The sequence below is a fragment of the Chenopodium quinoa genome, unplaced genomic scaffold (assembly GCF_001683475.1).
Source record: "Chenopodium quinoa cultivar QQ74 unplaced genomic scaffold, ASM168347v1, whole genome shotgun sequence".
Lineage (NCBI taxonomy): Eukaryota > Viridiplantae > Streptophyta > Magnoliopsida > Caryophyllales > Amaranthaceae > Chenopodium > Chenopodium quinoa.
In genome coordinates, this window is record NW_018745026.1 from 376940 (window position 1) to 395122 (window position 18183).

At 34.5% G+C, this 18183-nt stretch overlaps 1 protein-coding gene and 1 non-coding gene across 3 annotated transcripts; one reads left to right on the top strand and one right to left on the bottom strand.

Moving 5' to 3' along the window:
• Positions 1-5196: 5196 nt before the first annotated feature.
• LOC110709060 (UDP-glucuronate:xylan alpha-glucuronosyltransferase 2-like) lies at positions 5197-8508 on the bottom strand. Of its 2 annotated transcripts, none has more exons than XM_021887270.1 (3): positions 8003-8508; positions 7015-7660; positions 5197-6285 (listed from the first exon to the last, which is right to left on the bottom strand). In XM_021887270.1, the coding sequence occupies exons 1-3, from the start codon at positions 8225-8227 to the stop codon at positions 5333-5335; spliced, it is 1824 nt and encodes a 607-aa protein (XP_021742962.1). In that variant the 5' UTR covers positions 8228-8508; the 3' UTR covers positions 5197-5332. The 2 variants fall into 2 exon arrangements, with proteins under 2 accessions (XP_021742962.1, XP_021742963.1); XM_021887271.1 differs by having other exon boundaries at positions 7998-8139.
• Positions 6493-6565, top strand: TRNAR-CCU. Its single transcript has one exon. It is a non-coding gene; the product is annotated as a tRNA-Arg (tRNA).
• Positions 8509-18183: the final 9675 nt, after the last annotated feature.

An 18183-nucleotide genomic window follows, 5' to 3' on the forward strand; every position in this document is an offset into this window, starting at 1 on the left:
ATTTGTATAATGTGTCCAATCAATTATTTATGTGGATTGCTAAACACCGCCAACAAAAATGATCACCACCGCCAACATTTGATGTAAATGGACAATCATACCCTTACTACTTCACCATCCCTTCATCCTTCCGGCAACCCACAACCCCTTTCAACCGGCGATCACAACCCCTTTTGACCGATGACCCACCACACCCCCCTCTATGACAACCCACCACCTTCCCTGGTCGGCGTGAAGGTGGTGGTTTTTTTTTTTTTTTTTTTTTAATTTTAGGCAACCGTGGTAACCGGAGCCCAAAACCGGTTACCGTGCGTGGTAACCGGAACCCAAAACCGGTTACTGTGCGTGGTAACCGGAGCCCATGGTAACCGGTTTTGGGCTCCGGTTACCATGCACGGTAACCGGTTATGGGCTCCGGTTACCGTGCACCTTAATCGATTCTATGGTAACCGGAGCCCAAAACCGGTTACCATGCACGGTAACCGGTTTTGGGCTCCGATTACCATGCACGGTAACCGATTTTGGGCTCCGTTTACCATACACGGTAATTGATTTTGGGCTTTGGTTACCGCGATTGCCTGAAAATCTGAAATTTAAAAATAAAAAATATAAAAAAAAGAGGGAAGGTGGTGGGTCGCTAGTGCGGTGGTGATCGTCGCCGGTCAGTGTGGTGGGGGTGGTGTTAGTCGTCAATTAGGGTGGTGGTGTCAAGGTGTTAGTGATTGATGGCAAGAGGGAAGATAGTAATGAAGTACTAAGGACATGATTGTCCATTCACAATAAATATTGGCGATTTTGATAATTTTGGATGGCGGTATTTAACACCCCCCTTATTTATGAGCATAAGCCAGGAAATTTAGTCTAATAGATACACTATAAAAACTAATTTGTTTTCATCCAATGTATGTGCTGATACCCCTTAGTCTAGTAATAAACAAAACCCTTGAATGACTATGGATGGTCGTCCTGTGTTCGAATCTTATGGAGGTATAAAGAAACACGTTTTGTTCTTTTATTTTTTATAAATTTTCATTTTAAGTATCATTTTGGTATTTAAAAACTCAAAAATAATTAATATTAATTTTAAAGGAATCATATTTGTATTTGTAAAATCAAAACTTACACCGTATTTCAAAGTCATGAAACTTATTGGAACTTTGTAACACCTTATCAAACTTATTATACCTTATTGAACTTATTAGACCTTACTAAACTAATTTGAACTTATTGTTCCTTATTGGACCTTATTAGTACAAGTATCCATCATTCCGATTAAAATTCGAAATTTAATCAAATCAAAACTGAATTATTAATTCGGATCGGATTCGAACTTTAAATCGAATTAGATAGATTGAATTTTTTTGAAAATTCGGACGTTCGAATTGGATTGGATTGACTTTGTTTGAATCCAAAAAAAACCGAAATAAATTAAATATGAAATCGTTAGTTTATGAATAAGTATTGTTAATATAATCATGCTAAACTATTATTATAATTATTACTATTTATCATGTAACCTACTTACGTTTTCAATAATTTTATTAATCGTGTACAACTATACTTTTAAGAATTAATTTTTTTATTATTGTATTTTAATTTTTATTTTCGCATTAGGCCCAAAATATTTGAAACGTATTTTAATTTGCACTCTCATATCGAATCCAAATAACCGAATTTTAAATCGGTTTGAATTAGAGTGGATTTGGTGAGGAATTCAAACCGGGTTGGATTTTATAATTGAAAATTAAAATTATTTCGAATCGGATTAGATTTGGGATAAATTCAAACCAAAAACCGAATGGACACCCCTACTAATTAGACCTTATTATTAGACTTGATTAGAACTTATTGAAATTTATTAGACCTTATTTAACTTAATGTAACTTCTTAAACCTTATTTAACTTATTATTGGACCTTATTATAACTGATCTAACTTATTAGACCTAAAACTTATTTTTATAAGGTGACGAGAACAAGCCCTTAGTAATGACGGTGTGCAATTGAAATAATTTTAAATTTGACCGCTATCAAAATATCTCACTTTGATTAATATATTTAAGATTGAAAAATGAATTCAGGATCCTAACACATTTATTAATATCAAATCATATTTCAATTTCTTGTATATATTCTAGGCTATAATTTGAAAATGAATTCTTATTTTAGTAGCATCATTTTTCAATTCTTTTTAGCCCTTCACTAATGTTATATTTTTACCCCTTCTTGACTTATATGCGGAGTATTTATAATGATGAATTCATGTTAATATCTCTTACCATTTTAACTTTTGTTTCTTCCTTTACAATAAAGTGTGCGTACAATAGACTTTGTATTTTATTATCTAAATATTTTTATGACAATAGAGCCCTAATTAATTTCAGTGGTATAATTTTCAATTTTATTTCAGCTATTCCTAGTTTACTTTAAGTCCACCGTGACTTATTTTAATATTACTTATAATAAGAATTATTAAATATTTATATTAGTCAAGTATATTAGTTTTTAAAATAACAATATAATAAATTTTGCATTGTTAGTCTTATAAACTATAATGGTCATGAGATCAAATATTCAATACATTCATTTTATTTATATTTTTAATGTATGTAGTCGATATTGAATGAAACAAGATGCAGAGTCAAGTGGTGCCATAGACTTGTTTTTAAATTATATTTCTTGGTATCAAGTTACTAATAAAAGTATTCACTGAATATGTTTAGTATCAGTAGACGAATGAATATATCAAATTTTATTATATTGAAGGAGATGAAGAAACTTTAAGTATGCGCTAATGGTGAAAAGGGAAATTACTTTTTCTCTCCTAATTACTATTTCCAAAGCTAAATGTCAGTGCCACATGAAATTTGGGCTAAATTCAAACCAAAAACCGAATGGACACTCCTACTTATTATTAGACCTTATTATTAGACTTGATTAGAACTTATTGAAATTTATTAGACCTTATTTAACTTAATGTAACTTATTAGACCTTATGTAACTTATTGGACATTATTATAACTTATCTGAACTAATCTGAACTTATTAGATCTAAAAATTATTTTTATAAGGCGAAGAGAACAAACCCTTAGCGAATGACGGTGTGCAATTGAAATAGTTTTAAATTTGACCGCCTATTAAAATATCTCACTTTGATTAATATATTTAAGTTTTTTTTTTTTTTTTTTTTTTTTTTTTTTTTTTTGTTGAAACTCATTATTAAACCAAACAACAACATACAATAATCATCATAATATATTAATAACCGTATTATTACCATTTAAGGAATCATATTGTCTTTAATAGAATCATCTAATATATTTGACATAAATATAAATAGTACAAATAAATAAATAATACGATAATATATGTGCTGATACCCCTTGGTGTAGTTGGTGAATGCTTTCCTATTATGTATAAGTGATCCGTGTTCGAATCCAAACTACTCCATTTTTTTTTTGGGTTTTATTTTTAGTTTTCATTCACATATATAATAGCCATAAATACTAATGTTTCCCATTTTAAATTAGACTTTTAAATATCAATGATACTAATTATCAATAAAATAATTCGAGTCATGATTAATTTAAATTCAATATACCAATTATTATTATTTTTGTTTGCATTTTATATTTCATTCACCTATTACCCATAAATAGTAACGTCCTAATAATAATTAGTACTTTTAAATACTAATGTTACCAATCGTCAATAAAACAGTTCGAGGTCTGGTTTCTTTAAATCTGAAATTATGAAACTCCCACTACAAACCCAAAACCTTTCCGCATTTCTGAGCATCAAATTCCATAAAACAACATCTTTCCGAATTTAAACAGCATCAAAATGGTATTAACAGGATCAATTTAAATATTGGCTTACTGATTCATATCTAATTCATACAAATACAAACATTTTCTCAAAGACATACATATGGCAAAACCTTGTAAATTCTTCACTGCTTGCAAGATACATACCCACAGCCGGAGTACGATTGACTTGTTCATCTCTGTTTGACCGATTATGAGAATCATGTTCATTTATATTGTTATTAACCTCAACCTTAATCTCTTCATTACTAATGTTGGTAACCTCAGCTTCTTCATTAATAATCGAATGGCATGCATTGTTGCTTCTTCTTCTGTTACATCGTTTGATTCGATCTGCATCTCCGATTGAGCTAATCACATCGTTTATCACTTCATTAAGATTAATGTTCAAACGAGGGGACATGTTTTTGCATTCCATTTCACTGCCACAATGTCAAACACACTACTGTTATTTATTTCAGATTCAACAAAATAAAAAAAGATACTATAAAATTATATTTTAATTTAATATGACAAAATGATCCTACGTATAAAAAACAGATGCTATCAAATTATTGACAGCAAATAAACCTCGATTCCATTTAACAATTGCTTCCATTACAATGGAACCCAGAAAACTCCTTCAATTAAATAACATCCCACAAGAAACAAAACCAAAGACAACATAAAAATCAATCTATTAATCTAAATGATTTACCCTTTCAATTTAATCTTTATAAAAACCTAATTTTTACCCAAAAATGATCTACTTCAAAATCAAACAATGAAAACCCTAAATCATCAAAATCATCAAATTAGGAATTTTAAACGAAATAATTCAGCAACTAACAAGATTATCTGCGAATATTTGTAACTGATTGACGAAATTAATATCCACACTTGAATAATTTTTTCACAATTCTTCCCTTATTCAAATTGGATGTGTTCTTCGCCAAGGAATTTTGGGGGAAAAGATGAAATTTTGGGGGAGAAGATAGGAAATTTTGATGCTTAATTGGGAAATTAATGCTGTATTATCTATTAATTGTTGCCGCCCACTGAAAATTTTGCCTCTCACCTTCCTCACAATGGCGCCCTAGGCTGAAAATTTTGGCGCTCATCTTTCCCTCTTCTTTTTTTTCCTTTCCCTCTTCTTTTTTTAGTTTCCATTATTACATTGATGAGTTGGCGTTTTTTTATTGGTGGTGTACAAAAGGAATCTTGCACACTTAGTGTACCCCTAGCCTTTTACTATAAATAGTTCAGGATATTAATATTTTTATAAATTTCTTATTGAATAAATCTTGTTTTTATCAACATTGGTCATGAACGGTATTAATGTATTATGGTCTTTTTAGGGGGACGCCAAAACTTGTTCATTTGAGAGTGGAATATATAATGTACGACTCATATTAAGATAATCCATACCTCTACACAAGATAATAAATTACAAAAGTATGAAATGAATTTGATAAATGAAGCCAAAACCATACAAAAATATCATTTCTACAAAAACAAAACCATTTACTTACAATAATTCTTGCTTAACAAACCTTCTATTATCAGTAATATTGATTTTCCAATGATCCCCATTAATTTTTAACTTGTTGGCTTTATTCCTATCCCATTCCAAATCCCTCTTCCTTAACTTAGTAAGTGCACAAAATTTTTGTAACTTAGCATCCATTGAATCATGCAACTTCCACCATCTCTTATGTGCAACATCACTCGCGTATATATGTTGATCAGCCACGTCCCAATTACAATCGTAATCTCTATAACATAACCATGGCTTCAAGCCTAAGTAATGTATGGAGTATAGCTTAGGAGGATCGGCCTCGAACAAGTGGTTCTTTACACTTGCTTCTAATGAAGAATTCGACCAAAAGTTCTTTAAGAAGTTAACACGCCTAGGAAGGCGGTGCCACCACACGAAGACTTCGTTTAAGAACCCTTGGTCACCTCCGTTGTACGAAGTAATTTCCTTACGTAGCCCCATTAGGGTACGAAATGTACAATTAGAAGGTTCGAGTACCATGATCCCTGAATTAAATATTGAGCCATCATTGCCTGTCGCGGTTATTTGTGGGAAATAGAATAAAAGGTCTAAGTTACGTAGCACAACTATGTCTGAGTCGATAAAGACTAACTTATCATAGTCCGTGAGTTGCCAAAGCCTAAACTTGGAGTAATTGTACTCATTGTACGTGCCCTTCTCGGCTCTAGGGTTTCGAATTCTTTTTATGAGTCGAATCTTCCAACCAGCCGCGACAAGAGCCTTTCGTTTAGGGAGGGAGATGGCTTTGTCTATAAGTATGACTAGATCTCGTTTCGTGCCGGTTTGAAGGAGGCTTTGTGCTAAGGTGATTGCACCACATACATAGCTTTCAGATGAGTGTAGTATCGTGACATAGGCTTCTCGTTTGGTTGGTTTTCTTGTGCTTTGTTCTATGTTTGATGCATCATATACTTCATTTACCCCTATCATCAATTAACAAACACAAAATTAACATTTAATTAATTAATAAATTATAAAGGATCACTTGTCACAAAATAAAAAAAAATTGATAATGTATTTATTACATTAAGAAAAATAGTATAATTACCAACTTTACTACTTTAAGTAAATGACAAGTAACATTGTAATACAATTAGATATAATGTTTTGTATTTTCTATGACATCAGAAGCGTCTGTAGCTCAGTGGATAGAGCGTCTGTTTCCTAAGCAGAAGGTCGTAGGTTCGACCCCTACCTGACGCGACATATTTATATTTTTTTTTTCATGTGAACAATGATTTTGCTACTTTTAATGATGCATAATTGAATATATCTAACATGAAACGATACACTTAAACAATGCAACTTATACATGTAACAATATAATACGACCACCTAACACGTATAAATTATGGTAACACCACATCAGCAATGTCATGAAAAAAAATATATTTTATGAGTTAAAAAACACGCTTAGTATTTAGTAGATTAGTCGATGGCTCGATGCAAACATGTCATACAAATATTGACTTCATTATCATCGTATGATGGACTAGTTGATAATAGTATATCATCAACACAAGTCAAGCTAGAACCAAATCAATTTCCTACAAGGTTAAGAATAAAGTCCTAAAGTAATGATTGTGTTAAGCTATATATACAAGGCCAACTAAGTGAGATTACCAAGCATATAGAGTAAGAATTAAGCATACCTTGTCCCCACAAAGGCAAAGCCAAATTACATGAACCCATAGGCAAAGAAACTCTTTCCTCAAGCTTCACCATTTCTGGCTCATAATACCACCAATCTCCTTCTCTTCTTACCAAATCATCACACCTAAACAAATCCAACATTGGTCTACATTTACTCAACAACACCACCTTTGTCCTCCCATACCAATCCCTCCTCCCCTTCTTCGCCGCCATGTTCGCAACTATCAGATGAACTTGCAGCCTAAACATGTCCCTTGCCCACCCTTTCTCCGGGAAGTTACAAGGCAAGTTAGCCACCAACATGTCTAGATTTCCATACTCCTCGAATGTAGGCATTGGGACTTCAGGACATAGAAAGCCTTCATTCTCTTCTTCCTCGTCGATCCATTCAGGGAAAAGGTGTTTCCACTCGAAAAGCTCCGAGACCTTCTCAAAGGGGACTTTAACTATTGTGTCTCCGTGTACTTCCCATTCACTAAGATCTTCATCCTCCATGTTTATTGCGCCGATTTTCATTCCTCTTATTCCCATTTCTTGCAAGAACTTTGGTTTTTCTCTTCTTGCTATAGTCTTCTTAGGGCTTATCATTTGATTTCCTCCTTGATCTTCTAAAACTGCTTTCATTTTGACTCCACTTTCCGCTGCCTATTATAATCATCAAAGTTTAACCAAAATAAGTCACAACAAATCGTAGTGTTAACTGTTAAGATACACTGAACACCACTAGCTAGGGCAAATTACTCTAAGGGTAATAATATAGACGAATTTTGATATGTTTTAAATATCATCTAAAACTTTAACCAACTAAGTTAGTTGACATCTATTACTGTAACTTTTAGATTACATGTACAAAATTGATATAGATTAAAAATGACCCTTACCTTTTTTATTGTGTTACATTTTATTAAAATGTTGACACTCCAAATTTCAGATACACTAAACACCACTAGGGTGATCATTTGACTGTATAGGGTAAGCTCACCTTACCTTGTGATGACATTCTCGTAAGGAGCACCTTACAAGGAATGAAGACGCGACTTTATCTTGATAAACCGATGGGGAAGAGGGCCGAAGAAGAAGGGTGCAATATGCAACAAGAAAGAAAGCAAAGAAGATAACATTGATTCTAATAACTAAAGCCTTGGATGGTGTTGCCTTCAAGAACATCTTGTATAACCCAAGCTTTTCCAACAAATTGTAGGAACTTTTCATAGAGTACAAACCACAATATAAAAAGGGAATCTCGATAGGTTAAGTATATTGCAAACTACTTCCTATAGTTTTTATAGTAATTATTGCTCTTAAACTAAGGTTTAAATCATAATTAGGAGGGATATTTGTAGTGGTTAGAGGAAATAGTAAGTGTAATTAGAGCAAGGATTACTATAGAGAATAAGCTAAGGATTGTTGGACCATTGACATATTTCCATGTGTCTAATGCCGGCCTCTTCTTTTGAGTGAATTTACATTGCATTCCTTTGAAGATATATTGATGCTTATTTTTCATGCTGTTGGTGCTAAAATTAATTTAAAATATAAAATGTAAATGTGCTTTACTCATGTAGTTGGTATCAAGATTCTGGAGTACTTATGAAATGTCTAATCTGCCCTTTTATATGTAGTGATTTACAAATTGCCATGTTGCATGCAATTTTGTTCGTATAGAAATTTAGATAACTTTTTTAGTGAAACATCTATAATATGCACTACATTTATATTTTGTACATGTGTAAAAGAAAAAGAGAAGATGCATGTTTAATAATTTTCTTGGTTAGGAAATAGTTCGTACCTGCATGTGCTTCAAATGTTCTTTGTGGTTAATATTTGCTCATAAATTAAGAAAAAGAGGTTGTCCCAATTAATCTTTGTGATAGACGAGTTTTGTTTATCATGAAACAAAATGTGAAGCAAGTAGCGACTTTGGCCCATCTTTTACCACCAAAGTTACCCTTTTGTCTCTGTAACGGAGATAAATTTGTATTTTCTCAAAGAAAGAAGTGTTAAAAGCTTAAAATAGGATATACATGTGGGTAAAAAGGAATATGTTTGAAGCGGATCCTTCATATAGGATAAAGAGACAAACATCTAACAAATAATGAGATAAAATAAAATCTAGTAAGTATACATAATACAACTCAAGCGAGTCGGCAAATATGAAAAGCATGATGAATATTATAATTCAAAACGAGTTACGCAGTATTGATAATTATGTGCATTTTTATATGCATCTAAAGTTAGATGCATCTTATGCATATTGACATGTTATTGCACATCTCCGGGTCGGTGCATATATAAGAATCTCCCTGCGGATTATGAAGTAATTAAGGATCATCCAACTTGAAATTGTGATTGTTATTTATTTTTGCCTTACAATAGGAATTATTTTGCCTAGATATAAATTCCTTTAGCCAACTCTAGACTCTTGATGAGTGGTAATGAGGTGATTAAGGAAGAAGGAGAAGGGTAAAATGGTAATAAAAAAACATAATGATAAGCAAAGGAATGTGTGGATTGGCGTTAGGAGAGATTTCAACAACCAATATAGTTGTAAGGTCACCTTCTTATTGAGCAGGGTCGCTGTTTTCTGCTAACCAAATCCTTAACAAGTCCCCACTTGGAAATCTCTCCGCCTTTCTCTTGCTTTACCTTCCTTTCATAATTTCCTTAATTATATTATGTTATTTTTACACTTAATGTCAAAATATATAATACTCCTATAAGTGTCAATTCAGACACCTAGATCGGGTTTCCGATGAGGTCTGATTAGATCTAATTCAAATTTGAATCATGCTAAATTGTTGTGTCGATATAAGTTAAAATCTAGACTAGGTTTTGTTAGGGTCAGTTTTAAATGAGGCTGTCGAACCATTTTTTGACACCTTTAATTACTCCCTACAACCATAAATGTTCTAACATCCATTAATCTATAAAGCATTGCGTTTAGAATAAAGAGAACACCTTATTATAAATGACTTCTGCAGTAACATAGAATATTAAAGGGGTTGGGATAAAACGACAATAATCCATAAGATTAATTTTAGATCTTTACCACTAATTCTCGTAATTACCTATAAATTTAATGGGGGTAATGTCTCATGATGAATATTATTTATATACATGTTAACGGTTTTTTAAATGTTTTTAATAAATTGGTTGTTATTTACAATATAACAAACTTAATAATAAAGGAACAAGAAAAAGTGTACTTTTTTACGAGCAATGATAAACAATTAGAACGAAAAAAGGTGTCATTGTATTTCACCTAAGCGTAAAGGCAACAATGCACCTTCATGTCGGATACGTAAGTTGGACTGTTCTATATTTATAATTTTGTGCACTTTTCATTACATTCATGGTATTAATAAACTATATTTTGTGTTATAACTCGTCAAAAACAAAACTTTGCCATAAGTTGATAACTTAAACATGTTTATTATCATAATTAAAACACGAAATAAAGACCATTAATTAACACAAAGTATGTGATTTAAGAATAACTAATGCACGCATAATGTTTTTTAAATTGTACATAAGATTCAAAGACCATCATCAATTAAAGAATGTTCAATTATTAAGATATGACTGCCTTTTTGGCCCGTTCAATGCACGGGTTGTTACTGGGGTTAATTATTTTCATATGTAGGAAGATTGTTTCATTTCTAAAAGTTAAAAGAAAAAAAAAGTGAGGGTAGAACCATGAAAGAAGATGAAGGAATTTAGTTATTAAATATATACACGTGAAGATTGTAGGATATAAAATGACATTTATTTTAAATTATATTTAAAGTCTAGGTGTTGAAAAGACAATTTTTATTATAATTTATATGTTTATGTAATGTGTATTAATTAAAACATTATTTTATTATGGTGGAAATAAAACACTTCATTTTCTTACTTGAATTTGCAAGTTGTATAATGCATCTTAAACATAAATATTAAGGGAAACCATATATGGCATATGAGGTGATGAGTGACTTGTGAATTGTGATACCATGTGTCATATGAAAAATTTGTGGTTTGTGTTTTTAAATACTAAGTATAGATATAGATATAGATATAGATATAGATTTAATTTGGTGGAGTAAGAATGTACAATGACAAAGTGGCAATCTCTAACTTGGCACAACATAATCATAGTTTTATGCAAAGTTATTAACAGAAATACAAATATAATTTATTATAAATAAACTATTTTAGTTGGTTAAAGTCTAAAGAAGTGGTACCTATTATCTCTGATCATTTGTGGCTTGATCCCTGCACCAAAAACAATAGATTTTGGTTATACCAAATTGACACAGAGAAAAAAATAAAATTTGAATTCAATCATTTAAATTTGACTTCCTCTTCACATAGCCTATTGTAGACACCCATTTGTGTCTCCCCAAAACAAAACCCAGTGATGAGTACCTTTCACGTCGAATCATAATCGAATGAAGTGAAAGTGTGGAAAGTCTAGTGTTGCGGATAGTTTTAATTTCTTTTCTCTTATCTCTGTTTTTGAAAACTTATTTTAAGAAAACAGTCAATCCAATTTGGTTGGTCCATGATATGGGTCCAATATTAGTGTAGTTGGATAGGTCTTGACAAGAGCTTTCCAACGATATATTATAAGCCCAATTTCGATGAATATTGAGGAAATTATGGCCAAATTACTGAATTGGGCCCGGTTTGAGCCTTATATGCGGCTCAATGATCTAGAGGAGGGCCTAATATGGATTTATCATTCCTAATGCAATTAGGAATGGTTTTAGTCATCTAGATTCTTATAGAAGGTTCTTTTCATTCCTAATTCAATTAGCATTGATAAATTGACTTTTGTTGACTTTTCAGAGTTTTAATTAAAACCAAAGAGCATTTTTTAGGGAAATACGATTTTATCCTCCTGTACGGCATTTTTATCTGATTTTAAGAAAACGCGTGATTTTCTGAATCAGCGCCAAACGCCAGCTGTAGCGCCTGGCGCTATCATTGGCGCCTGGCGCTAATGTTGGCGTCTGGCGCCAATAGCCACCGTTGGCACTATTCCAGTTTTACGTGCACCAAAACTCTGTTTTGATATTTTATCTTTTTGGCTGATTTTCTTTATAAATAACGTCGTAAAAACTCCGTTTTAATTCACCAACTCTCATCAAGATTCTTTCTTTCTCTCTTTTCTAAACCAGCTTTTTCACAAATACAAAAATTCCGCATTCATTAGACTTAGAAACACCTAGCATAATTCAAAGTTGCATTCGCCCTAGACGTGAAAGGTTTTAATGTCTGAGGGTTTGGTCCCAAATCTCTGTTTCAATTATTTAATTTAATTGTTTGTTTTTATTATTTTCCTTGATGTTACTAACGCGTGTATTTTGTTATTAGAAAGAGGTACGAGACATCAAAGTAAGTACTTTAATGGTTTTTATTGATGTTATGATATAGTGTTCATGCTTAGGTTGTTATTATGATTCCTAGTATCATGTCTAGGGTAACTTTAATACTAAATATGATTGTTACGATGCCTTTTATTTTCTTCCTAATATTTATGATTGTTAGTATCATGTTAGGGCTAAAGCTTTGATTTTTATTGTTTAGTGACATGTTAGGGTTTGTTATTAATCTTGTTAGTATCATGCCTAGGATCTTGCTATTATTATGCTTTAACATGATTATTTTAATTATAATTATTATTATTGTTATATATTATTATTATTATTATGTTGCTTGATGAAATTTATTTATTGCTTGATCACGCCTTTTTTGCATGTTTAAAGGGAATTTGTACTTGTAATCACGCTTAATAAGATAATTAATAATCTTGTTTAGGGTTAATTGGATTATAATCCAAGTGATCGCCAATAATAGATTTATTTGTGTATTAATATTCAACCAACATAGATAAACAGGTTTAGGGTAAAACCTATTGATTGTATGTTAGTCAGAAAGCGCACATGAATACGATCAGAATAAAGTAGAGGCCTATTATTAGGGCAGGTTCAATCTCTTTTTGGTTGGATTTGTACCTTCATCGCCGAACCCTATTTGGTTCAAGACCTTATGGAGTTGACGATCTCTTGGATCGTTAAGGGGTGTAACCTTCACCCTGTGAACGGTTTACAAGTTCCTAAAACTTGTTGGTGACTCTTTTGCTCTATCTTCTTTCCCTTTGGACGCCACCGTACTTTAGTGTATGATCACAGTGGGGTTCAAGCAAGGGGTTAATGCTTGAAATATTCCCTACAGTTTTTGGCGACTCCACTGGGGAGGATTTCTATTTTAATTCCTGAATTTGTTTCGGCAATGATTTAGAATGAGTGGATGAGACTCGAAACGTTCTAAGTATTTCATGTGCGTAATTTTGATTAACATTATTGTCATATGCATAAAAAAAAAATCTCATTGGAAAGACCATTCGTAATGAGTTAAAACATAGGATTTTACACGTAGTAAATTTGAGAAATACCTTTCACAACTAGGACCGAAATAACAGTGCGCGAAACTGGAAAATTTTATCAAGCACAAAAAGCTGCTGAGGCATGTAGGAATTAGCGTCAGCGACCAGAGCATTGGCGCCAGACATTTAACTATAGCGCCAGACGACAGTCTTGTCGCCAGGCGCTACAGATAAAATCTGGCGCCAAATTCTTCCAATACCGAGCCAGAAATATGCGTTCTAATTTCGACCAGTTTTTCGTATTGTTTGCTCAATCCTACTTCCTGATTGAGTTTTTGATATACGTGTTTTATACAATGGTTTTCCCCGGTTTTACTTAGTAATTTTATATGGTTTTGAGCTCTACGGAGCCATTTCTTGCTAACAATCTCTTCTTTAGTGTATTCGATTGTTTTAGTAAGCTTTTCAGGAATATGAAGCGTTTCTAGGCAATTGGACGTGTTTTTAGTAGATTCGGAAGAGTTGATAGCCAAGAACTGCAATTTATGTGGAGTGCCCGACCGGGCATGGCTTGCCCGGGCAGACCGGGCAATGAAGAGTTCACAGGAAGAAGCCCAATTCTGAACGGTGCAACGCGCGCCCGATCGGGCAGGCTTCGCCCGGTCAGACCGGGCGATGAAGAAGTCAAGTTATGAAGATGCAATTCTGGAAACGTGTTACGCGCGCCCGACCGGGCGAGGTTCGCCCGGTCTGACCGGGCAAAGAAGGAAAACTGTCGTATTTTACGCAGCCTTCCTCCGCCCGATCGGGCGAGATCTGCCCGGTCTGACCGGGCGATGTTCAAGATTGCGCGATTTCAGCTATTTCCGAATTTCTATCTTTTGGGGGTATAAATACCCTTTTGTAATTAACTTTTAAAGTGAGTTTTTTTCATTAGTTTTTCTCCTTAAGCCCTAGAAAACTCTCAAGAACCCTAGTTTTATTTCCTTTAAGCAATTTCAATCTTTTAATCCCAGATTAATCAATTGTTCATCAACAATTTGAGTTCTTTCAATTGGAGTAATTGGTATTTATCTTACTTCACTCTTTTCTGATATTCACTGTTCTCTAAATATGTTTTCTTTACTGTTTCTTGTTTTTGAACTTGATTTTGATTTTATTATGATGTGTGAGTAGTTTCCTTAATCCGGGATCTTGCTAAGCCCGATTATGATTGATGTATAAAGTAGATCTTTAAATTCCCCAATAATAATCCCAATTGACATGCTTAATTGATTGTGTTTATGCCAATACTAGATTAGGAATAATTAGTATTGTTATCATCCCTTTGTTCTTATTGCAACGGAAGTTGGGTATTAACGGGATTAGGTTATTCCAATTAAGGGTTTGAAGATCATCACGGAAGTAGATGATTGAATAATTAGGAATCTAGGCATGGTGTTTAATGTCCCTTATTCGCTTGATTCCACGGAAGTAGGCTTGATAGTTAATTTGGGAAGCCATTGATAACTTGGAAGAGACCTTTGGTATTATTATTAGGGATTGCTTTTCTTCTTGTCAATTGATTTATATATTGGGGGTAGATTTATTAGTTTATCAATCATAATCGTGGTAATGCTTGATCTTGGATGCTTCAGTTTATTGATTAATATTTCCTCTAGTTAATTGTGTTATTTAATATATTAGTTGATTATTATCATCCATTATTGATTGGTGACGTGCTTAGTGATTAATTGAGTCTGATTAATTGAATGAACCATAGTCTCTTGGGATTCGATCCTTACTTGCCCTACTACACAGTTAGAAGGAATAGTTAGGTTATTTTTGTTAGGTACGCGATAAGCCTATCAAATTTTGGCGCCGTTGCCGGGGACTAACGGTTTCATATTGATTTTCCGTGATTCGTTTTTACTAAGCGTTGTTTGTTGCTTCGGCTATTGCCTCCTGTGTTTTTGATGTTCTTTGCCTAGTTCTTTGTTGTATGCAAACACGTCGCTCAGGGTCAGACGACTTAGTGCCTCTCGATTCAGAAATTGAAGCGACTGCAAGAAGACGAAGAAGTAGAAGAAGAGCAGGTAACAGAAATATGGAAGACCAAGCAACAAAGTCTCTTTTGGAGTACGGTATCCCTGACACAACAACCGGACTCCTTTCTAGCATTGTTAGACCACCTATCACCGCTCAGAATTTTGAATTGAAACCGCAGTTTATTCAATTCATATCCAATGATTCATTTGCTGGCACACCTCTTGATTGCCCAGTGAATCATATAGATGGTTTCTTGGAAAAGTGTGACACTATGAAGCTGAATGGTGTTACAGATGATGCTCTTAGACTTCGCCTTTTTCCATTCTCATTACGGGATAGGGCGAAGGAATGGTTAAGAGATGAGGGTTCTGGTTCCTTTGATACATGGGATAAACTAGTAAAAGCTTTTCTGGTCAAGTTCTTGGGACAAGAAAAGACTGCAAGATTAAGGAACGAGCTATCCACTTTCAGGCAATCAGATGAAGAATCCTTATATGACGCATGGAGGAGATTCAAGAGATTACAGAGACAGTGCCCCCATCATGGCATACCTGAATGGATGTTAATCCAAACATTCTATAATGGTCTAACCCATGAGTTCCGGATCTATATCGACGCCGCATCTGGAGGCTCCCTTCTAACTAAAAATCCAACCGAAGCAAAGGAGCTGGTTGAGAAGATGTCAGCCAATGACAACTATCACCCAGGCGGCCGAAATAATGTCAAGAAAGGAGGTAAATTAGATGTTGATGCTCTAACTCTTTTAACTAGTTCTGTGCAGGCACTTTCAAGCAAGTTCGATAGACTACAAACTGGATCTTCCAATAATGTGCTAGAAACTTGTCAAATGTGTAATACTCAAGGTCACATCGCACCTAATTGCCCACGAAATTCGAATGAGGTATCAATTGAGGAAGCCAATGCCTTCTACAATTCCAACCCTAAAAGACCATACGATCCCCATTCTAATACTTATAATGAAGGTTGGAAGAATCACCCAAACTTCTCATACAAAAACACCCAAGCTCAGCAAAATCCACCTCCGCCCCCACCTCGAAACAACAATTATAATCCACCTGGTTTCCAACCAAGACCACCCCTAGTACAACAACCCATGCAACCCATGCAACCACCCCCTCAAAAATCCAATCTCGAACTAATGATGGAGAACTTCATCAACACCACAAATAATTCCATCCAACAGTTACAAGCCCAGAATAAGCTCATGGAAAATCAAATAAGCCAACTTGCTCATCAAGTCGGCCAATCTTCAAAAACACCGGGTACGTTTCCTGGCCAAACAGAGCAACCACAAAAGGGGCACATGAATGCTGTAATTTTAAGGAGTGGAAAACAGTTGGAAGGCCTTCCCGTAAGGGAACCATCAACGATAGATATTGAGGGAATGAGTGAAAAACAGGGAAATCGGCAAAGTTCTTCTTCGCCCGGTCAGACCGGGCAAGGTCCGCCCGATCGGGCGCGAGAAGCAGTCGACGAAAAACAGGGGAATGTGCGAATTTCTTCTTCGCCCGGTCAGACCGGGCAAAGTCCGCCCGATCGGGCGCACGAAGAAATTCCAGACAAACAAAAGAACATAAGCAGCTCTTCTTCGCCCGGTCAGACCGGGCAATCACTGCCCGACCGGGCGCGAGATCCAGACAGCCCAATTCCAAGGAATGATGTTCAAGAAAAGCCACGGGAATACATTCCAAGCGTCCCTTTTCCACAGAGGTTAGCCCAGGCTAAGTTAGAGAAAAAGTACGGTAAATTTCTAGACATCCTTAAGAAACTTCACATTAATATACCGTTCTTGGATGCAATTTCTGAAATGCCTTCTTATGCAAAGTTTTTGAAAGACATGCTATCTAACAAGAAAAAGCTTGCAGAGAATGCTACTGTTTCTCTAACTGCAGAATGTAGTGCCATTCTGCAAAACACTCTTCCTAAGAAACTAGGTGATCCAGGCAGCTATTCAATCCCAGTGAAGCTGGGAGATATAGAGATCAATAGAGCGCTATGCGATCTTGGTGCAAGTGTAAGCCTTATGCCGCTCTCCATCTGCGAAAAGCTTCAAATGGGTGAGCTAAAGCCTACAAGGATATCTCTGCAACTTGCAGACAGGTCAGTTAAATTTCCCCTCGGTATACTTGAAGATGTTCCATTGCGAGTTGGTAAATTCTTTATTCCATGTGATTTTGTTGTTATGGAAATGGAAGAAGATGCCCATGTCCCTATTATTCTTGGTAGACCATTCTTAGCTACTGCAGGTGCAATTATTGACATGAAGAATGGGAAAATAACATTTGAAGTAGGGGATGAGAAAATGGAGTATTCATTACTGAATGCTATGGGAAATCCGTCTATGGGTGAGACTATTTGTCAAGTGGATGTCCTCGATGATCTACAACAAGAACAACTTCCCCTGATCAAAAAGGAAGATGCTCTTGAAACGGTGTTGATAGGGAGTATCCATGATGAAGATTGGGAAGTAAGGGAGTACACGAGGCTACTAGAAGACGCAAAAGCTAATCCAATCATCGCTCCAGTCAAGGAAGTCCTTAGTACATCGAGTGTTGGGGAGAGTTCGACGCCTCCCGAGGTAGAGTTGAAACCCCTTCCATCTAATCTTAAATATGCATATCTTGGTCCTAAAAATACATACCCTGTTATTGTTAATGCTGAGCTTAATAACATTGAATTAGAGAAACTTCTCGCTGTTTTAAGAAAATATAGAAATGTTATTGGGTATACCATTGATGATATCAAGGGT

Excerpts from the sequence above, each read along its gene's own strand:
- LOC110709060 (XM_021887270.1), bottom strand. The coding sequence starts at position 8,227 with ATGAAAAGTTCCTACAATTTGTTGGAAAAGCTTGGGTTATACAAGATG. Across the intron at positions 7,661-8,002 it reads TACGAGAATGTCATCACAAG|GCAGCGGAAAGTGGAGTCAA; the intron begins GTAAGGTGAGCT and ends TGATTATAATAG. Across the intron at positions 6,286-7,014 it reads TTTGCCTTTGTGGGGACAAG|GGGTAAATGAAGTATATGAT; the intron begins GTATGCTTAATT and ends AATTGATGATAG.